Source organism: Trichechus manatus, unplaced genomic scaffold, assembly GCF_000243295.1.
Source record: "Trichechus manatus latirostris isolate Lorelei unplaced genomic scaffold, TriManLat1.0 scaffold00051, whole genome shotgun sequence".
NCBI lineage: Eukaryota > Metazoa > Chordata > Mammalia > Sirenia > Trichechidae > Trichechus > Trichechus manatus.
The window spans coordinates 1,824,733-1,848,337 of NW_004443987.1; the positions used below are offsets into that span (position 1 = coordinate 1,824,733).

Below are 23,605 nucleotides of genomic sequence, written 5' to 3' on the forward strand. Positions count from 1 at the left end.
CAGGGCTTCTCCCACCACAGGATGGCATTACTTCATTAGCCCCGTGTTTCACAGACCCAGTCATGAAAGATTGACATTTTAACCAACAAGGGGCAAATGCAATAAAATTGGAGTTCAGGAGATGCAATGTTTTGGAAAAACAGATTATTCCAAGGGTGTAAAGATACATGATCTGTAGTAAATGGACAAAGCATTTAAATTCACCAGCCTGATTTTCAGTAATCTTTTGATGTGTTCCATTGTTTTAATTTGTCAATGGAAATAAGTATTCAGGATCATGAGGACTGGCTGTGGCAGCGGCAGGGCCGTGGTGGTGGTGGTGGCAGTGGTGGTGTGTGTGTGAGTGTGTGTATATGTGAGTGTGCATGTGTGTGTGAGTGTGTGTATATGTGAGTGTGCATGTGTGTGAGTGTGTGTGTGTGTGTGTGTGTGTGTTTCATGGCCATGATCCAGGTTTACTATCTATCAGCTGTCACATAGTTTTCTCTAGAGCTGTGTCAGAATGTCTTGACTCAGGTTATCTCAACCGGAGAGTCTTCTGCTACTTCTATATTTTAGGGTGCTAGCCAACTCAAAAAAAGCCCTCATAGCTGTGTCGCAAATAGATTCCAAGACCTCCCTAGTGTTTTAGATGGAAAAGCCATTCTCTTGCTCAAAGAAGCGTTGGGAAGCTGGAGGCCAGGTAGTCATCCTGGAACTGCCATGTGCTAAAAGTATAAAGGACTCTTTCTTCTTAACAAGAGTAGTGGAACAAGTATAGAGTGCCTTCAAATTATCAAGCTTCCTCAGAGAATAGATTAATTGGCCTTTCTTCTGAATTTGTCTAATTGCTTTTGAGGCAACACTGAAAAAATATGGTTTGTTTTCTACTATTAGTATGATTAAATGGACAACTGGAAAAAGAATAATTCTAAGCAATTTTAAGGAAGAGAGCAAGAGAATAAAACTGAGCGTTGTCCATGAAAGATGGGTAATGACAAGTAAACACAGAAGGTAGCATTTGATCCCTTCAATTTTGGTATTCATTATTCATAGTTATTATTCATAAATTCCAGCACAAATATTAGGCCTGCACCCCAGTGACACATTTGCATTTTATTTTAAGTTGATTTCTACCTGGTTTTGCAAGTAAGCATTTAATCGTTTTGACTGTCTCACTCTTTCTCTGTTGCTGTTGCTTTTCTTTTTCACATACTGGCTTCTATCCCTTTCACACTCTTTATCTCCATCATCCATCTCACTCTTCCCCCCACCCCCACACATCTCTCTTTTTTCTTAATGTTTTAGAAAAAAAGATTTCTGACATGGAAAAGTGATATTTGAATAGATTCCCCTAAGGCCATCAATTTACTTTTAATTTGCCTGGAACTAAGCTTTTCTTTGTTGCAATGAGGAAGGATTGAAACTGCTGTAAAATTTATTAGCTTCCAGGAAGATATTTGAAATGAATTCTTTTAAATGATTGTGCTGTTTGCTGTACCCAGAAGCAGTGTCATTGCAATTACAGGATTCCAGATGGTTGCTGAAGTTGCACTGAGACATCAAGATAATGCTAGACTTTTCTATGAGGCTTTTGTCGGTAATGAATAGTCCAACCTAGGTAGCTAACTGATTTTAATCCCTCTGACACTCCTGTTTACTTCCAGTGACCATTTTTAGTGATTTCTACCCAGTTGGTGATGTGACACACTATCCCTTTGAATAATTGCAAAGGCAGTGATTGGTTTACTGAGAGGTTTTTTTTGTTTTTTCAAATGGGGAAGAGGTGATTGGAGAGTTACAAAGTTACCAGTGTTGTTCCTTTGCCTCTCCACCCAGTCACATGAACATTTTGGCAGTCAAGAATCTTTAAAGAATTCAGCAGTTACAGTTGCAACATTTTTCATTGACTTATGTCTAGCATTGCCTATTCCACAAAACTATATGTCCTGGGACTTCACTGAAGGAAGTGTCAGTTCCTGTTAAGGGGAACACCAGCTGCTGGGTGCCTTTTTTTCTTTCCTCCAACATAAAATTTTCATTAAAAAAGGGGAGATTTTTTTTTTCTCGCAGTTAAAGTGCCCTGTCTCCTTTTGCTTTCTGTGCCAGCTTTATTTGTGCCATCCTTACTGTGTGTTCTCTCAGGCACCCAGAGCTCACAACCATCATAAAAGTGGTTTTTCCACAAGCCGATGATGGGCAGGAAATTTCCTTATTTTCCAGGAAAGAGTGAAACCAAGTTGGAGATAATTTTAGGTTCAGAGCTACTCATAAGTCATCTAAAAGCTCTGTCTTCCCAGTAGCACAGCTACCTGTAGACTGTGTGAAACGATATGACTGTTTTTAATCAATGAAAAGTCAACCAAAACCAGTTTGAGTTCTCCAAAGAAGTGACTAGGTGTTGTAGGTGTCCCGTGGATATAGCCTAAGGGACTTAATTTTGTGGGCATCTTAGAATGAAGCTTTCAAAAACGGTCCCATTTTACTCAGTGTTGCAGTATCTCAGTGTTCCTTTTTGGGGAAATAGTTCATTGGCCTTCTGTGACAACTCAAATTTTACTTGTAGAGATGCTTTTCCAAATGGTTTCTAAGTATCTAGATGAAGTCTAGCACTTTGTCCGATAATTTTCTCCATCATAGTAGCCAAAATACAAAGATTCCAGTCTAGTCAATCTCTGCTTATCCTCAGTCACTGTCAGTACCTCTTATTTCTTAGTCTTATTATTTTCCAGGCAACCTTCTGCTTCATTTCCTTGCTCCCCATGCATCAGCACAAATGATTTATACTTATACACATCTTGAAATCTCTTCTTTATGGATTGAATTGAGTTGAGCCCCAGTATAAAAATGAAAACTCCAGGAACTATTGTGATTGCCCAAATTACAACTTAGATTGTATGACTGTACATGCCACACTATCATCTATCATGAATATTAAATTCTTAAGCACTTACTTCCGTCTGTTTTAACTTTGTCTCTTTGACCAGCTCAGCACTAAAGATTCCATTGAAGATAACTCAATTGCCTTGAATTCTGAAAGGGGTATCTTTTTAATATGTTTCTGTATTGCACTGGGAGTAAGTGAATTTCAGGTGCATAGACTGTGAATGAGGGGAGAGGCCCGTCAGCCATTTGGCATCACAGGGCCCAAATATTGGGTAGCACTTGCTAACTGATGCTGGTCTTTCAAATGTTCCAGGACATGGTTGGGGCTCATCAGTCTTTTCTGCCATCTTCCCCATCCAAAGCTAAAACTAAGTTCTACAGAGTTCCTGCTGTTTAACTAGTCACCCATCCTGAAAATGCTGAGCCAAGCTAATCAGAGCTGGCTTTTCTCTCTATCTATATTCTGTCTTTTGGCAATGTCCCTTTGCCAATCTCAGACACTTTGTTCCCAAACTCCATCCTCACTCGTACCCTTCCTGAGGCATCTTCACTTCCCATCTTTCTTATCCCCATCAAAACCCTCCTTCACCCAGAGCTCAGCTATTATGACCAAAGAAAATCTGATGAGCTCAATTCAATTGCGGCTTCTCTTATTTTAACAGAGACTTTTAATGCCTGTACTCAGATAAACAAAAATATGAGGATTTCTCTCCACATTACAAGGCCTGGTCTTTGGATAGCGCTTCTTTGGCATCTGTAAAATAATAACACATAGGTGTTTTGAATGCTAGTCACAGTTCTGGCATCCTACCCCTTCTGCTTGCTGTCTGTCAGGCCATAGTGCTGTAGGAAGGGCTGCTAACAAGCTGGAGGATAGGGAAGAGGAAAAAAAAAAGAAGCTGTTAGGGAGGAGTTGAAATGGAGGATAATGCTGAAAAAAAGAGAAGAAAGAAGTGACAAAGAGACAAGTAGCTGTTTGTAGTGGAGTTTGTTATTTTTCTTGTCATACTAGAGTGGCTACAGGATAGCTTGGTGTCATTGGTTCACAAATCTCTAAAAATGTCTCAGCTTTCGCTGATATTCCCTTGAATGTTTTACAGATGGAGCGCCATCTTTTTTTGCCAAAACTTTGGGTCCTCTAGGAAGTGAGCGTAAACTCCTCCCAGTGTTACAGCTGGTGTTGTCATTTTGCAAAGTCCCAAGCCCTTATTGAATTTTTGCTAGATACTCAGCATATATTTTTCCAAATGGTATCTAAACACCCAAAAGAAGCCTAGTCCTTAAGGAGTCAGTCAGACCAAAACCAAGATGGAATGTCTAAAGCCTAGGTAGTGTTTCCTGCTCTTCATCTTCTTCCCTCCCTCTCTTCCTTCCACTCCCTCCTCATTGAGTCCGTTGCTACCCTGCTTGCCTTCTTAAGTTACTGAAATAGGATGGATTTTCTTTGCCTTGACTCTTTGCAGGCCTTAAATCCTTTCAAGAACTCTTTCCTGGATAATTCTTTTCTTTGGTACTCCCCCAGCGTATCTGGCTGGAGCATTAGTTTTACCATGTGTATTTTAACTACTTTTGCCAGAAAGAGTCAGCATAAGCATTGGGTCTAAAGGGTAACCATGGGTTCCATTTTTGACTTATATTTTTAAGGAATTAACAACAATTTTACTTGATACCAGAAACAATGCTCAATACTTGAACAACACATTCGTATCAGAGACTAGATTCTTCTGTGTATTGTGTTGCTAACTTACCACAGTACACACACACACACACACACACACACCCATTGCCGTAGAGTTGATTTCAACTCGTGTGTTAGAGAATAGAACTTCTCCATAGGGTTTTCTTGGCTGTAATCTTTATGGAAGCAGATTGCCAGGACTTTCTTCCATGGCACCACAAGGTGGTTCAAACTGCCAACATTTAGGTTAGTAATTGAGCACAAATCATTTGTGTCATCCAGGGTCCTCCTTAACACAGTATGTTTGTTGTTGTTAGTTGCCGTCGAGTCAGTTCTGACTCATGGTGACCCCATGTGTGCAGAGTAGAACTGCTCCATAGGGTTTTCAAGGCTGTGACTTTCAGAAGCAGATTGCCAGGCCTGTCTTCCAAGGTTTCTCTGAGTGGATTGGAACCACCAGCCTTTTGGTTAGTTGAGTACTTAGCCATTTGCACCACCTAGGATCCATGATCACAGTATAAACCAAAAAACCCAGTGCCTTTGAGTCGATTCTGACTCATAGTGACGCTATAGGACAAACTAGACTTCCCCATAGGGTTTCCAAGGCTGTAATCTTTATGGAAGCAGACTACAACATCTTTCTCTCTTGGAGTGGCTGATGGGTTTGAACCACCCACCTTTTGGTTAGCAGCCTAGCACTCAACCACTGTGCCACCAGGGCTCCTTTGATCACGGTATAAAACTAAAACCAGACCCACTGCCTTCAAGTCGATTCTGACTCATAGCGACCCTATAGGACACAGTAGAACTGCTCCATAGGATTTCCAAGGCTGTAAATCTTTACAGAAGCAGACTGCCACATCTTTCTCCCACAAAGCGTCTGGTGGGTTTGAACTGCTGACCTTTAGCTTAGCAACTGAGCACTTTAACCACTGCACTACCAGGGCTCCTTGATCACAGTATAACCCCCATTAACTATTTCTGGGATAGAAGACTCCTAAGTACATGGCAAGTGTACTTTCATCTGGACATTAAAGCATAATGATCTCTTTAAGACCTGCAGATAGTGTGAAGGAAACCACTCAGCGGCCAAGATGACACTTAGCTTTAATGTTTATCATCAAGTTCTACATTTACTGCATTGCCTCTACAAAGCTACATAGTTTTCTTTGCTAGTTTCTACAAAACAAAATCATTATTTCCACTCTTAGGAGCTGTATTAGTGGCACGGTATCTGGTGTGTTAACCAAGATGCTTTGTTCTCTTGTGATCACTCTTTCTTGCACCTTTTTCATTCAATTAAATTAAGCTGTTGTTGACTCCCTGCTCTGTGCTAGACCCTTTGCTACATTCAGTGGGTGTGGGAGTGAACAAGACAAAGATAATCTTTGCTTATCCAGAGTTTACAAGCTAGCAGGGAATATAGACATTAAACAAATAGTTACAAGTGTGATGAGTGCTATAAAAGGGAGGTGCTATGAGACCTATCTCAGTCAAAGGGAAGGGGGAAGGGCTCTCTGAGGAAATGAAATTTAAGGTGAGACTTCAGGAATGATGTATCAGTTATGAATTGCATTCAACTCTTGTAATAAAGACCCTCCCTCCTCCCCCACCCACACACACTACAGAAAATAAACCAATGGCTTAAACAAGACATAGGTTTATTTTCCTCTTACATTAGAGAAGTTCAGGCCTGGTGAGGTGGCCTTACAGTATGTTCAATATCTCACAGTTCTTTTATCTTTCTCTTCTGTCATCCATAGCACATGGCTTCCATCCTCAAGGTTGTCTCATGGTAGTAAAATGGATGGTGCATCTCCAGCCATTATGTTTCCATTCCAGACAGGACAAAACAGGAAGGAAGAAGAGCAAAAGGATCTCCCAGCTAAGTCAGATCTCCCTTTTAAAGAGTTTTTTTTTTTTTGAGCTCTATCCAAGACAACCTACCTTCAAAACATTGACCTAATCTTAGTTACATGGCCATCCGTATCTACAAGGGAGACTAAGAAATGTAGATTTTTAACTGGGCATATTGCCAGCCCTAAAAGAAGTGTGGTTATCTTTCTCAATAACAAAAATAGATATGGATATATATAGTAGGCAATTAGTTATCTCTGCCTCAGATAGTTAGCTAGGTCAAGGGAGAGGGACACTTCTCAACAGTTACATTTTCTTGTTTAGGTGCATGTGACCAATTTTAGCAGCACTTCTTGGTAATCATTGCCACAATACCTTCCAACTACATCTCACAAAAATTGGCCCTGTTTTGGTCATAGATTATCTTCTTCATGGCCAGGGTGTTGCACAATAAGCTAAGTGGATGTATATGAGTACTATCCAAGAAGCTTTTCTGATTTATACATCATCTACTGGTAGATTGTGTTACTGCTGCTACTTAGAAGTAGCCAACTACTTGAGCTCTCAGGAACTGGAGCTCAAATTAACTTTCCCTTTCTGCCTCATTGACTGAAGATCACTTCTGAAGAAGTAACATATTGCTCTTATAGCTGTTACCTTGAACTATTTTAGTGTTGGAGTTTTGTCTCTGATCATTAGAATCTTTGAGTTAATAATACACCCAGACTCTGAATCATGGTAAAGAACTGCCAGCATTATTGAACACATCTATTGTGACTGGACATCTATACAAACCCAACAGAGCCTCTATTCCACTAGGACTTTGAAACTTTTAACAAAGCCTGAGATGGTGGTTTCATCATTTTCTTTTTTCTCTTTGGTTGGGACCATGGGTAGGCTTTTTCTCGTACTGAAGCATATTGTTTGCCCACATCTTAAGGGACAGCAGTTTCTCATCCTGAAGAAGGTAGTAATTACTACACAAAATTTTGCTGTTAATCTACATAAAATAATATATTCTGGTTCTTTTATATTTGAATTACTTCCTTATCCATTGTGGTTTAGTCATTGCTGCCTCTTATGCCTTCCATACCCTCACAATACTGATGTCTTTTATTTAAGATTTATTTATTTATTTGTAAGAGGTTTTGGAGTTCTCTCACCAAGGTCCTCGCCTCAGCTGGGTTCTCTAGAGAAGCAAAACCAGTGAAGCATGTGTGTGTGTGTATATACATATACATATATATATATATGTATATACTTACACACAGAGAGAGATTTGTCTCAGGGAAATGGCTCACATGGTTGTAGAGGCTGGCAAGTCCTAAGTCCATTCATCAGATGTCAGGCTGGAAGCTTCTCCTGACTCATGTAGCTGTAGGGGCTGACGAACCCAAGATCCACAGGTCAGATGGCAGGCTGCTGGCCCAAGTCCCAAGAGCTGGAAGTCAGATGCTGACAAGCCGAATGCAGTATCCAGAACAGAACAAAAGCCAGTGAGATTTGCCAGAAAGTCCACATATATTGGATGTAGGCCACACCCCCAAGGAAACTCCCTTTCAACTGATTGGCTACTCATAGCAGATCTCATCATGGAGGTGATCGCAGTATATCAGATCTCATCATGGAGGTGTTTTATCATTATACAACTGCCAAAGTACATCATAACTGCCAAATCACTGAGAATAAGGGCCCAGCCAAGTTGACACACAACCTTAACAATCACGGTCCCTAATGACAAACTGTGACCAAAATATACTTTTTACTATCTAGATTGAAGACACTTTATGTTTTCTCTGGTTTTTTTTTAGTCTAAAATAATCTGCTCTGTTTTGAACTAAGAAGTTTTTGGCCTCGAGATCTGTGTCCCTCTTCCCAATCTATGTACTCTCTTCATTTTTTTGTACATATGAAAATCAAATCCTAGGGAAAATTTCAGAAGCAGGGAAGACCAATTTGCAAATTCATAAGTCAACCCTAATCATGTGTATGTTTGAATTAAAGATTCCTGCCATTATTCATTTGTACGTGGCAATGTGTTTGAATTTCCACAACAACTATGTGTGGATTTTAGTCTTAACGTTTTGCTGTGCCAAGGCTCAGATAAATACTTTCAGATAAAGATGTAGCAAGGTATAGAGTCACAATTAGGCTCATAAGAGGAATCTTTGCAGCAATCAGTGAATCGTTAGCCTACCTATGTTTAAGCCAGAGCCAGCATCTTCATAGTTTATTTGTGATGATACAAATGATTCCTCTCTAGTCTCCTGCCTCCATTCCCAGATGCAATACTGCACGAAGGTAGATGCATAATTTCTACCAGTCCTGTGCAATTCCAGAAGTAGTCTCTGTGCTTCTCTACATCTGGTTTATTGTCATTGATGTTCTTTCTTTCTTTTCTTTTATTGTGCTTTAAGTAAAAGTTTACAGTTCAAGTTAGTTTCTCATACAAAAAAATTCATACACACATTGTTATGTGACCCTAGTTGTTCTCCCTATAATGTGATAGCACACTCCTCCTTTCCACCTCAGATTTCCCATGTCCATTCAACCAGCTCCTGTCCCTTTCGACTTTCTCAGCTCGCCTCCGGACAGGAGCTGCCCATTTAGTCTCATGTATCTACTTGAGCTAAGAAGCACTCTTATCATGAGTATCGTTTTATGTCTTATAGTCCAGTCTAATCTATATCTGAAGAGTTGGCTTCAGGAATGGTTTCAGTTCTGGGCTAACAGAGAGTCTGGGGGCCATGTCTTCTGGGGTCCCTCTACTTTCAGTCAGACCATTAAGTCTGGTCTTTTTTTTTAACTAGAATTTGAGTTCTGCACCCCACTTTTCTCCTGCTCCGTCAGGAACTGTCTGTTGTATTCCCTGTCAGGGTGGTCATTGGTAGTAGCTGGGCACCATCTATTTCTTTTTATCTCAGGCTGATGGAGTCTCTGGTTTATGTGGCCCTTTCTGTCTCTTGGGCTAATATTTTCCTTGTGTCTTTGGTGTTCTTCATTCTCCTTTGCTCTAGGCGGGTCGTCATTGCTATTCTTAAAGGGCTTTGTGTTGTGACTTTCTCACTTTTAATATGCACCTAATTTCTTTACCAAGCTGAAGTTTTGATTTTCAAAAGATAATTCATCTTCAGTACATTTATGAATATAGGTTACCTTGTGCTGGGCAGAGACATTCTTCCTGTCTGTCTGTATTAACCATGTTTTCTTTCCTATATAAAGTGGCTATGAACACTAAAGCTTAGTTAGATTTTATTTTCATTACTGACACAAATGTCATGGAGTTAAAACCCACCTATGTTATTATAGTTGTTTGATACCCAAAATAGTAAACAGCAACTCACTGCCTTTGGTAAAGGTTTAAGTAAATAAAGGTATCAGATCTGAGCCAGGGGTGAGATACTGTGAGTAAATGAGTCCCTTAGATTCAAGTCTCCACTTGCATGTGGTAAGAGCAGTGCATCTAATAAGTTCATATAATTCATCAAAAATTGCATATTGTTCTAGCTCATATGGGTCTGGGTAGGCTTAGTGAGATTGGTGAGTAGACTTAAACTGATTGTATTCCTGAGTTAGTTTACCTTTTCCTCTTTTCAGAAAGTGATTTATTCACTTAGGCATTGGGTAAGCTGAAGGCAAGTATTGTCTTGGCAGAGAAGCTTTGGGAATACTAAGTTTTCTGCACTGGTTTTCTTAAATTAATAAGATCTTGGAGGTGTCTGCCTCTGAGGTATCTGTTTTTCCTCCTTGGATACTGGAGATCCATGTCTCCTCACGCTGTTGATTTGAGGCAGCCTAATATAGGGTTGGAGTCTCTGGGTGGTGCAAACAGTTAATGCGCTTGGCTGTTAACTGAAAGGTTTGCAGTTTGAGTCCACCCAGAGGTGCCTTGGAAGAAAGGACTGGGGATCTACTTCTGAAAAATCAGCCATTGAAAAATCTATGTAGCACAGTTGTACTCTGACACACATGGGTTCACCGTGAATTGGAATCAACTCAACAGCAACTGGTTTAGAGTCCCTGGGTAGTACAAATGGTTAATGCTGTTGGCCGCTAACTGAAAGGTTGGAGATTCGACTCCACGAGAGGTGCTTTGGAAGAAAGACCTGGTGATCTACTTCCAAAAAGCCAGCCATTGAAAACCCTTTGGAGCATGTTTCTACTCTGATACACATGGGGTCACCATGAGTTAGAATTGACTCAATGGCAACTGATTAATATAGGCTTAGGATTTGGTGTGACACATGGGTGGCATTCCCGTATTGAATGGTGATGAAAAAAAAAAAAGCAACAAAAAACTTGAAGGCAGCCACATCACACTAAAAACTTTAAAAAAAGTAGAGCTTTATGTTGAGCATACTGGACAGATTCCACTTAATTTTAGTTCACTACTGTTCTGATTTAGAAGTGTGAACAAGTGGTATGTAATCTCAGTCTGAAGGTTGGCTGAGATTTCTTTCTCATAGCTGGTCAGATGTCCATGGATCCAGAGCTCAGAGGTTAGGGCCTCTATGCCTTTATGCTCTAGATTAGGGACAGAAAGGACAGTGATGCACAGCCTTCTTGACATTGCTTGATGGTTTCCAGGGGAATCTCACTCTGATTTTTAGGAATAATAGTCAATTATTGAACTGTTTTCTTACCCCGTCCTCCATACTCTCAAACCAAAACGCACACTCACACTAATTCCTTAGAGTGATAACTGGGAGAGTTACAACAGGGGCCTCAGAGGCGATGGAGAGGCCTTACTGGGAAACTCTGAAGATGTGAGTTCTGTCATACTAGAGCAATTCTGGGGCAAGCACTAGATTTGGATGAAAGTGATAGGGGGAGGGTCAGCCTTAGACTCTTTCCGTCATAATGTTTGGTTCTACACAAAGCAATTGTTTCCCAGGTTTCTTAGGCTGGGTTCTCTAGAGAAGCAAAACCAGTGAAGCATATATATATATATATATATATGTATATAATATCAAGGAAATGACTCACATGGTTATAAAGGTTGGCAAGTCCTAACTTCATAGGTCATGTGTCAGGCATCAGGCTTCTTCTGACTCACATAGCTGCAGGGGCTGACAAACCCAAGATTGGCAGGTCAGACAGCAGGCCACAGGCTCACAGTCTGCGGAGGCAGATAAATCCAAGATTAGCAGGTAAGACGGCAAGCAGCTGGCTCAAGTCCCAAGAACCAGAGGTCAGGTGATGACAAGTCAGATGAAGGATCCAGAGCAAGCAAGCGAGCTTTGTCAGAACTTCCATATGTATTGGATGCAGGCCACTCCCCTGAGGAAACTTCCCTTACAACTGATTGGCTGATCACATTAGTTCACATCATGGCTGACTACATCATTATATGACTGCCAGATTACATTACTCAAGAGGAGAGTAGTTATCTGCAGAGGATGACAGAGCTTTGCTCCAAAATCCTAAGGTCTGCACTGTGATTCACCAATAGGGGCCTGCCAAAGACTCCAAACAGCATTCCACTGACACTTCAGGCACCATTGGATCAGCTGAATCATATGGCCCAAGCGGCAGAGCAGCTTGCATGGCAGCCTGAACCTGTTTCAGAGACTTCTCTTTTTCCAGGCCCACTCAAAACTAGCAGCTTTTTGAGTCACTTGATAAATAGGTTGGAGTAGCACACCCAAATAAGGGATATGTTGCCTCCAGAATCTAAAGAGGCCTACCAGGAGTTTTGCCTCCTTTTTAGTTGTAGGAGGGGCCAGATTAAAAACTTATGCTTCTCTTCAGGAGGAATATCTCAACATGCCCCACACCGCTGGACTCCTAGAAATTTCACTGAGGTGGAAGGTGCTTGAATTTTTGTGGGATTAATTTCGCACTCTCTATCACAGAAATGTTTTACTAGTAAGTCCAGAGTCATTGACACTTCTTCTTTACTAGGTCCAGTCAACATAATGTCATCAATGTAATGGACCAGTGTGACGTCTTATGGAAAGGAAAGGCAATCAAGGTCCCTGCAGACTCAATTATGACATAGGGCTGAAGACTTGATATACCCTTCAGGTAGGACAGTGAAGGAGTATTACTGGCCTTGCCAGCTGAAGGTAAACTGATTCTGGTGTTTCTTCAAAACTGGAATCGAGAAAAAGGCATTGGCCAGATCAATAGCTGCATATCAGGTACCAGGAGATGTACTAATTTGCTTAAGCAGTGAAACCACATCTGGAATAGCAGCTACAATTGGAGTCACCACCTGGTTAATCCACTGTCATTCTCCAAGATCCATCTGTTTTTTGCCCAGGCCAAATAGGCAAGATGAATGGGGGATGTGGTGCGAATAGCCACCCCTGTATCCTTCATATCCTGATGGTGGCAGTAATCTCAGCAGTCCCTCCAGGATTGTGTTATTTCTTTTGGTTTACTATTTTCCTAGGTAGGGGCAGTTCTAATGGCTTCCGCTTGGCTTTTCTTACCACGCTAGCCCTTCCTCCACTTGTCAGGGATCCAGTGTGGGGGTTCTGCCAGTTGCTGAGTGTATCTATTCCAATTATGCATTCTGGAACTGGGGAAATCACTACAGGATGAGTTCGGGGACCCTCTGGACCCACTGTGAGACAAACCTGAGCTAAGACTCCATTAATAACCTGACCGCCATACATCCCCACTCCGACTGGTGGGCCTCAGTGACATTTTGGGTCTCCTGGATAGTATCAGTTCAGAGCCAGTGTCCAATACTCCAAAAAATTCTGATTATTTCCTTTTTCTCGGTGAACAGTCACTCTCGTAAAATGCCATGGATCCTTGGGGAAGGCTGAGAGAAAGATTAACAGTATAAAATTTTGTCAGTATAATGGGGTCCTCCATCATGGGGTTCTGGCCTCCCCTTCATTCAAGTTGTTGTGGGTCTGTAAGCTGGCTCCAGTCTGGTAATTGATTGAGGGGCTGTGACTCTCTATTCTGGTGATGTGAGTTAGACTGCCGTTCACTTGACCTAGAATTCTTCTGCTTGTACAGGTCAGGTAAATATTTAATAGATTTTCCATCTATTTTACTCCTAGGGACACCATGACTAAGTAGCCAATGCCGTAAGTCCATACCAGTTAGACTATTTTGATTACTGCTTTGACTCTGCTGTCCATTACAGTAACCACGCCTACCTTGTCTTTGTTGATTGAGTGCCACCACTTGGCCCGTATCACCATGGGGTCCAGTCAGTCCCATTGTATTTAGGTGTCATAATTCAGTTAGGGCTGTTCCCACTATCAAATCTGATTTACATAAAAGAGCAATCACAGTAGTCTTCACGGATGTTGGGACTCCCTTCACAAATTTGTTCCTCTGTTGTGGTAAAAGGTGTATACTCTGGGCACTCCATGGGTGAGTCTGTGGGTCTAACCTGATAAATCCACTCTAACATGGCAATTTCCCTAAGTCTTTGGATACCTTCTTCTACAGTATACCAAGGCAGACCTGGTACTTCAACTTGATTTAGTGTAGGCCACTGCGTAGTCCATGCTTCAGTGAACCAGCCAAATAGGCTATTAGATCCTTTCCTAACGTTACAAGCTGAAACATTGAATGAAGACTGTGTGTTTAGTAGGCCCATATCAATTAACTCAGACTAATCCAACTTTTTATTTCTTGCACCATTATCCCACAGCCTTGAAAATCATTCCCATACATATCCCCCGGGTTTCTGTTTGTACATATTAGGCAAGTCAAACAGTTCTTTTGGAGTGTAGCATACCTCCTCCTGGGTCATACTTTGTACTTCACCTTTTGGGGCTCACTGGGACTTGAGTCTAGTTATATGTCTAGAAGCAAAAATGAGTGGGCATGGTGGGTCCCGGTAATATTCAGCAATGTCTTGTAAGGCATGTACCTTTGGTGATGCCCCAGGCAATGCCCCAGGTTCCACCCCAGGCGATACCTCAGACAATGACTCTTCTGGTACAGCTAGATTAATCTCATCAGATGGGGGTGAATGGTATAATGGTTTTATTGGGAAGGGTGCCTTAGCAGACAAAAATGGAGTAATCTCTTCAGATGGGAGTGAGAGGGCTGGTTCTGTTGGCAGGAGTGATTCAGTGGAATTTAGGGGCTCAGTGTCCCCAGCTTCCTGATTATCTGCCCATATGTGCCCATCCCAAGTTTCAGGATCCCATTTCTTCCCAGTCAATGCCCTCACTTTAATTTCAGACACCATTTGCGGTTGGGAATTCCATTGGTATTGTAATTCAGCCACTCTTAGGAAAGACTCTGGGTTTGGTTTTCGGCACTATCAGCTCTATCACTACAAAAAATGAGGCTTTCTTTCAGAGCACAAGTGGCAACTTTCAGGTCTTTCATGCGGCACTTGAGCTGTGAATCTGAAGCTCTGAGCTCATCTTTCTTTCACCACTTTGTCTAGTGAAAGCAGGACCAACTGACCAGCTTCCCTATACTTCTCATTCTGACAAAATTGTAGGAAAGTATCAAACATGTGATCACCCAGTCTTTCTTCTCACTAATACTTGATCTATTTGTGGTGATATTTTGTGTATTAATATTGCCACCTCACGCCATAGATTAGCAGCACCCTCTTTACTACTGAAGAGTCATCAGCACCTTTAAGACTAGTCAGACTTGAGAACCAATTTAGAATACTCATTCTTAGGATTTTCTCTCAAACTACTCTTGGGTTTTCTAGAGAAGCAAAACCAGTGAAGTGTATATATATATAGAGAGAAGCAAAGCCAGTGAAGTGTATGTATATATATATGGAGAGAGAGAGAGAGAGAGAGATTTATCTCAAGGAAATGGCTCTCACGGTTGTAGAGGGTAGCAAGTCCCAAGCCTGTGGGTCAAGCTGGAGGCTAGAGGCTTCTCTTGACTCATGTAGCTACAGGGGCTGACAAACCCAAAATTGGCAGGTCAAATGGCAGGCCTTTGGCTCATGGGCTGCTGAAGCTGACGAATCCAAGATCAGCAGGTAAGACAGCAGGCAGCTGGCTCAAGTCCCAAGAACCGGAGGTCAGATGATGTCCATATATGTATTGGATGCAGGTCACAACCCCGAGGATACTCCCCTTACAACATATTGGCTGATCACATCAGATCACATCATGGAGGATGACTACATCATTACATGACTGCCAAATTACATTATTACATAACTGCCAAACCACTGAGGATCTTGGCCCAGCCAAGTTGACATCACACCAAGTTTGGCCCAGCCTATCCCTTACTTTCATATTTTTCGTCTCCCAGGAGCTAGACATGGGGCCAAAGATACTAGAATGAGGTTCAGTAAGGGAACATACGTGTACTGAATGATGATAGGGTATCATATGGCAGCACTGTGAGTTTGCAGGGAAGGGGCAAAGAAAAGACTTTGACAAATCCTTCATTTTGCAGAGGTGGTCATGCAGCCCTGATGTGTATATGTGTTGGAGTTTGTAGAAGCATCATCCTATTCATATGGAAGGTACTTATCTTAACTGGAGATGATGTTATTTCTATTTGCTTCCAACTGTACAGAAGTCTGAGTGATTCATTTCCCAGCATTCAACAGAGGCTTAAAATGGCCACCTTAAATTGGCAAATGGTGTCCAGAAGAGGTCTGACCTTTATTTGGATTTCAGAGAGCTTAAATGAGGTCAGGGCCATACCAAGAGCTGTGCTGAATTCTGGACCAGGCCCTTGCCATTTAGCTGCTTCCAAGGCCTTTTCTCCAAATGATGAAGTATACATCCAGCTCAACCATTACCCTCCTCCCCTGTGCACCTCTGCCAGAGAACCTTTGATTAATGAGGCAGAGCAGTGCCTTTCTTTGCTATGCCATTTAATGTTTAAAAACAATCAACAAATAAACTTCACCAAAATAGAAATACAAGTGTACAAGAAACAATGTGTTATATATAGATTGATGTCAGGTAAGATCATGAATTGCAGAGTTCTTCCCTCATGGAAAAACAGTTGTAACATACATTTCTGGCATGTTTTTTGCAGGTGTTTTTTTTTTTACTTTTCAGTCTCTTCTTGCCTCCCCCCCACCCAACCAGTCCTGTCCCACGGTTTCCTACAGACATTAAGCTGCTCATATTTTGATTCATTATGCAATGTGATAAAAAATTTCACTAGGTAATCCTCATGTAAGTGTATAACAAGATAAATGGATCTGGAAAGCTATGGCTGTAATGGAGACATTGAGATTAACAGTTTTCCAATGAACAGGCAGAAGTTAGCCCTGGGTCCATATTTCGGTGAAGTCCATGTAGAAAGTCTTTCTAAGAGCCAAATTTAAATCTTATCCCTTAAGGAGACTGGTATGGAAAAAGAAAAACATGTCTTCTCACTAATTACAAATTCTTACTGCTGAGATCTTCCATGACAGTGTTAAAGTAATGCATGAAAGATTTCATTATTTTAAGAAATATGACCTTAATAAAACTGCATAAGGAAGATAAGGAGTGATGGCTAGTTGGGTATGATTAAATGATCCCCAACATATATGTGATGTATACATAGCGCCAATAACGCTTATGAGTTAGATGGAAGGAAGGGATCTCAGAATATTCCTTCTGATGGGAAATTAAGTCGTGGAAATGGCATCATGAGGAGAGTAGGTGGTGGGACTGGTGGTTAAAAAGATGTGATGCGATTGGGTTTTCAAAGAGAGCATGATACCAATCTAAAATTAAGTTAAGCACTGTATATCAGAAATGGGTAGGGTAGAAGGGTGGTTGGGAGTGCTGCTGTTAAAAAATACGGCCAAGCCTTCTGAGATATATTGACTACTGAATTTCCTGCCCTGCCTCCACTCCCTCTTCTGTTGGAACTAGTTTTCAAACACGGCCGATTTTTAGCAGGAGTTGCTGATGACGAAAATGCTGACTCTCAGCACCTTGACATTCAGGATAAACTTTTTTAAAAAATTATATTTTTTCATCATAACTTGTTTCCCTTTAGGTTTTTAGTTTTGTCAGCAGCGGGAACAGCAACAAAAATAAAAAAGGGAGGGGAGTACATGGGGGAGGTATACAGCCTCTTAGAAATCCAATTCTTTACACTTGTCCCAAAAGGCAATAAAGGACTATCTAAAAGTGCCATTTCCCAGAAGGGCCTGTGGGTACCTAAGAAACCAGAGTACTGGGGAGTAACAGTGATTCTTGGGAAAAGCTGATGAAATTGACGTTTCTTTTCTCCAAACAGATCAGAATGAAGGATTTCATTGCAGGGAAGAATGCCGGATTCTTGGCCACTCCGATAGGTGCTGGATGCCCCGGAACCCCATGCCCACCCGCTCCAAGTCCCCTGAGCACGTGAGGAACATCATCGCGCTGTCCATTGAAGCTACTGCTGCGGATGTTGAGGCCTATGATGACTGCGGACCCACTAAGCGGACTTTTGCAACCTTTGGGAAAGATGTTGGCGACCACCCAGCTGAGGAGAGGCCCACCCTGAAAAGCAAGCGGACTGTTGATGTGACCATCTGCAGCCCCAAGGTCAACGGCGCTATCCGGGAGGCGGGGAATGGCTGTGAGGCAATCAGCCCCGTCACCTCCCCCCTCCACCTGAAGAGCCCTCTGCCCACCAAGCCTTCTGTGTCTTACACCATTGCCCTGGCTCCCCCGGCCCGTGATCTGGAGCAGTATGTCAGCAATGTCAACAATGGTCCTTCTCGTCCCTCTGAAGCTGAGCCCCATGGAGCTGACAGCGAGAAAGTCATGCATGAGGTCAACCCCATTCTGAAGGAGGGTCGTGACAAAGAGTCCCCTGGTGTGAAGCGTCTGAAGGATATCATTCTCTAAACCAGTCTTGGGGAAGAAGAGAAAGAAACCATGCTGGCTAGCGAAAAAGCAGGAGCTGATCGTTTTAATTGCTCACCAATGGTCGGTTCTTGAGTGGCTGTATTTCAGAGCTTTCCTTAAATGTATTGTTTATAAATGACTATCATTCTGTGACAATCCCTCGTTTCAACAGGCAGCAGGGGTGTTCAGTTGGAGCAAACTAGCTTTGGCTTGAGTTGTTAATGGGGCCTTGATGTTGGGGAAACAGAGACAAATTCAGTTGTGAAAAGTATTATGTATTAAGTGTTTGAATTTATATATTTTTCTATGTCAAAATTATAATATAAATTACCATTGTTTGTGAAGGATTACATTTAAAAAAAGCAAAAAGCAAAAAAAAAAAAAAAAAGCTCTGGACACCTTTAATAAGCTCGCCACTGTTTTTGTAGTGTAGACAAGTTAATGGTCATTTATTGTGTACTATTCATTGATTCAGTGATGTGAAATCGAGCCCCCAAAAGGTTGTTTCGGAAGCTCGAGTACTTTCCAATGCCGCTACTTTGCTGTGGACACCCCTGCTTTAAGAACCCTTTTGCTAGCTGTGCTATTGTTGTATTTGATATTGCAAATTGCTATGTGTGTGGTGATGGCAAAAGGCTTTTAAAGGTTGGTGTTTTCTTAAAAAAATAATAAAACTACAGACAAAAACAAAGCGCAAACAACTGAGACGGCAAATGAATGAGCAACACCACACATATAGAATGAGTACTTGGAGGATATGGAGCATATGTTTCTTAACCCATATAATGATTGCTCACCACCTTGCAAAGTATTTTTCTCTGTCTTTCAGTTTTCTGCCCAGATCCATGATAGATCATTGCAGAAAGTCATTTTTGGATATTCTGCTATCTAATTTGCAGTTGTCAGAAATACTGTGCTGAAAGTTTTATGAGATCCATTTTTCTAATTTTCAGGCTCTGAACAGGAAAGTTGGTCCTGAAGTTATCAGTTTCCAGGCGTAGAAATTCCCTGTCTCCAATCATCTAAAACTCAAAACGACGGAATCTATTTAGAAATCTAAATTAGCCATCTCTTCAGACACACATTTCCTGATTCAGTGTTTCCCAATCACGATTAGAATTAGACTGCAAAGCACGTCATGGGCTGGAATTGAGAACTCCATGTTGCTCTGTATTTTAGGCTTATAAATAGGGATAGAGTAAGCAGTACAAAGTGTACATTTAGGAAAAGACAGGTAACAGCATCACTAATCTAATTTCTGTGCCTTCTAAATGGAGACACTTGGACACTTGAACTCGTCTTTTTATGACTAATACTTTTTTGATTAAAAATGTGAACAGAAAACTATTAAAATAAAAATCCTATAGATTTAATTAACTCTTTTTGCTGTAGGCTAGGACATACACCTTTTTTTTTAATTGACAAACTGCACATTCTTTTTTGTTTTAACATTCTTCCTACTCCCCCCCATTTATCGATTAACTATTTGTCTATTAATATCACTAGCCAATATAGTATTCTTGCAGCCTAAGCGTTCATTATTTAAAAATAAATATGTCACCTTTGCTCTGCCTTGGTCTTAAACAAGTTGTTTCCAGGGAAACAAGTGTTGTGGTTCTGTTTTCATTTGTTTCATTTTTTGAAATTCAAGAGTACCCAGAAAGAAGACTTAGAGGTTAAAGCACTAGAATGCAAAAGAGGATTTATTTTCTTATGTTTAAGTAGATAAGTCAGCTCTTTTAAACACTTTTAGTTAATTTTTCCCAAAAGCCTGGCTTTATACATTACTAGGAATATTTTCTTTTATGGGAGGAGGAAAGGTTGTAAGGGAGGGGGGTGGGTAAGGCAGTGGGAATGGGGTTAGATAGGGGAGAACATTTCAGAGAAGGAACCTATAATGAAGCTACAAATTCATCCTTATTTCTTATTCAGTGCTGAATACTACCTCATGCAAAATATTGGTGTGGCTGCAAATTTCCCTCTGAAACTGACACAATTAGAGTTCAATTACCATAGCATCCTCATTTTGGCTCATTTTATTCTCTCATATATTTTTTTTTCTTTCCGATTCATACCATTTTGGTTGTAGATTTTGAATTAGGTATTTCTCTTTGCAAGTGACTATTTGATTAACACATTAAAAAAAAAAGTCTTTTGCCCTTTGTGTTATGAGGGCTACCTGTAGAATTTAGGCTGTTTCTCACTCCCATCCATTCTGATGTATTGTTAGCTACCATCTCAAGGTCACTTTGAAGTCAGAGTTGACAGTTTTTGTACAGCTGTATTTCTTACTATGCTCAGTGGAAATGAGGGAGTTGAGAAGATTGTGGAAAGTGGGAACATTAAACGTCGTGTAGCTGTTGAGCCAGAGAAGCCACTGGCTGCCATGCCTCTTGCCAAATGGTTAGAGTCGCAGTGGCATCGGTTATGCTTTTCTCTTGTATTTTTTCCTTCCAAACTTTTTTCACAATTCAGTTTCAAGCTACAGAGCCATCCTTTTTCCCTATACAAATACCTTGTTCTCCCTCAACCATGGATCAGTGGGCAGTCAGAGATTTTTGTGGCTTCCAAACCCTTTACTGAGCACCTTCAGGGAATTCCCCTCGTTGAGAAACTATCTTGTTTCCCCCAATTGTCAGAAGCACACGGTGTTCTAGGAGGGCTTTGTTAGCTGATTTTATAGGCAGGCTGTGCCTCCAAATAGGAATTTTGTGCAAGTATCCTAAATTCCCTTTGGCTCATTTTTCCCCTCCTTTTTTTTTTTTTTTAAACATGCCTGATGAAAAGCTACAAAGGCCAGAGAGCCAAATATTCTTCCTCTTTCCTCTATTAACAGGTTACGGACTTAAACTCAAGGGAACAAGTTGGATTCCTAAATCCTAGAGTGCTCTGTTCCATTTATTCTGATGTCCCTTTTGGAGAGAAGTTGGTGTTGAAGTGTGACATGCTTTATTAACAACTGTGTAGGGTAATTCCCAGGGCAGGTAGACTTCTTCATGTGGTATAAAGGGTTTAGTTTGCATTGATTGATTGCTTTTCCCCAAATATGGGAATATACTATATATAAGGAATAGGGAGTAGTGAGCCATGCTATGTGAAATCCCTTTTTTTTTTTACTTATATTGACTAATTTATGAACCTGTTCAAAATGAAATTTACCATCCCTTTGATCCTCTTAAAGCCAGTGGACTAAATTGCCCTTTTTGCCCAAATAAGTAATGGGTCTAGGTAGTCAGCAGTTCCTGCAGAGCAATGATTCTCAGAGTGTGGTCCCTGAGCAGCAGCAACAACATCACTTGGGAACTTGTTAGAAATACTAATTCTCTGTTCTCACCCAGACCAACTGAATCAGAAACACTGGGGGTAGGGCCCAGCAATCCATAGGATTCAGATGACTATTGAAGGTTGAGGGCTTGTTAAAGCACAGATTGATGGGCCCCATCTTCAGAGTTTCTGGTTTAGTAGGACTGGGGTGGGGCCTGATAGTTTGCATACCTAAACAGTTCCCAGGTGATGTTGATACCGCTGGTTCAGGGACCACACTTTGAAAACCACTGCTCCAGAGTAAACCTGCCTGATAGAGCTAATTGGCACCTAAGGTGCCCATTTAAACTTACTTTTTGACATAGTGACCCACTGCTTACTAATCAAAAATGTTGAAGGAGATACAACTTAGAGCTCTAATAACTGGAACCACCCAGAGTATCATCCCAATAGTATTACTTCAACATATGATTGATTGTGTGAAGGGAATTCATTTGAAATTTTCATATAGCTCTATTGTTAAAAAGTGGTCTGCTTAAAGTAGGAAGGACAAAAGGCAGTTTGGGGAAAGGCAGGGGTATAGAATGCTCCATTGGGCATCCAGGGTGGGAGAAGGATTATTATTGTACATAATACATAATATCAGTTCTGGCTGGAATTACAACTCACTTGATGGGGATCACTTAGATGCTGAATGTTCCCCCAAAGCATTCTGACAAGACTGGTGCACTTGGCTCTTTACCTAGGGTAATAAGACCCTTACTGACTTTGAAAAACTGGCATAAATGAGCTTAAGAAGTCCATTGTATACAGTCCTAGTGTTTGCCTTCTTGGTAAAATTACATTTAAGGATATCATTTCATGAGTCAAATTGTATCTGCTGACACTGAAGTGTATTGAGATGTTGTTCTTTAGTTTAAGTATGTAACAAAGAAATATTCAAAGGGGATGTGTGTGGGTGGGGCTGGGACCGGGTGGCTTTATATTGATAATGAAATATTCCAGAGCAGAACACATTGTCCTAATGAAGTTGTTGCAGCTCTCATTGTTTTCTTGTGAGGCTGGAATTGGCCTTTGGGTCACTTGTTGTGCAAAAGTGAATTAATTTCTAATAGGAATCATATTGGTTTTGTAAAACAAAGAACATCAACCACCTTGTCTGAAATATATATATTGTAAGGCGCTCTTGGTAAAGAACAACCCACAAAATCCTGATCTTGATTGGAAAGCATTGTAGGTCATTAGGGAAAACTGATGATGCTGATTGTTGCTCTAGCTGTTTTGGCAGTTAAAGATGACCTTGTTACTAACTGAAAGTTGCTGTCAACCTTAGCAAACAAACCAGCTAACACCATTACAGCACTGGTTAAGTAGATTGTTTACTGGCACTGGCTGGCGTTCAGCTGAGGAAGGCTAGGATACAGACTTTAATGACTGAGAGCTAGACCAGCTCAAGTTAGAAATTCAGCAACAAATACCTCCTTGTGCTATTTGAATGCTAAGGTATTAGTTGCAAAAGGCTTACGCCTTCGCTCCTCCAGTGAGGGGAATGAGCCTGATGACACTATTACTGTTTACCTGTCAAACCAGGGTGGACATTTAGAGGGATGCAAGTACAGTATGTCTCATTAAGCAGTCTCTGTTGCTGATTATATGAAGATAAAATTGTTGTATATGCTGATATGTATGTTATGTACATTTTCACAGTGATTGAATCATTGTAAAAAGAAAAAAGACAAAAAAGAATCACCACTCTGTCTATTTTATGAAGATGATAAAACAGCTTTATTAAATTATTACAGTTATGTTTTAAATGGTGTTATCTGCCACATTGTTTCCTTTTATCTGGTGGTTCTCTGTTTCCCCCTTAAATGTGTTTTCTCTGCTTCAAAAATTTAATGCATTTTAGTATTAAAGGCTATTATGGAAAAATTATTGTGTGTTTGGTGAAATATGTCTTGGGGAGTGTTGGTGGTTGGAGCGTGGGTTGGGGGTGGGGGTGACTATTAGGAGGAAATTTGGCCTGTGGGCCTAGGAGGTAACCAGCCTTTGATAGGGTCATTGATGTTCAGACCCAGAGGGTTCCTCTGCCTTTTCCATTTCACACAGTCCCCAACTTTCCAACTGAGAGGGACCTCTTCTTTCAGCCAGGCTCTAGTTATTTCCAGAGTGCCTTCCCTCCCTG

General features: G+C 41.0%; 1 protein-coding gene across 3 annotated transcripts in view; it reads left to right on the forward strand.

The window, feature by feature from the left end:
• The window catches only part of PCDH19 (protocadherin 19), a 121,621-nt gene extending 103,104 nt beyond the window's left edge, over window positions 1–18,517 (forward strand). For 2 of the 3 annotated variants that reach the window (XM_004377542.1, XM_012555886.1), the window contains one exon: window positions 17,558–18,156. In XM_004377542.1, the coding sequence (XP_004377599.1) occupies window positions 17,558–18,156 (599 nt within the window). Of the gene's footprint in view, window positions 1–17,557 lie in introns of all 3 variants that reach the window. The other variant, XM_004377543.1, reaches the window with a different exon arrangement.
• Window positions 18,518–23,605: the final 5,088 nt, after the last annotated feature.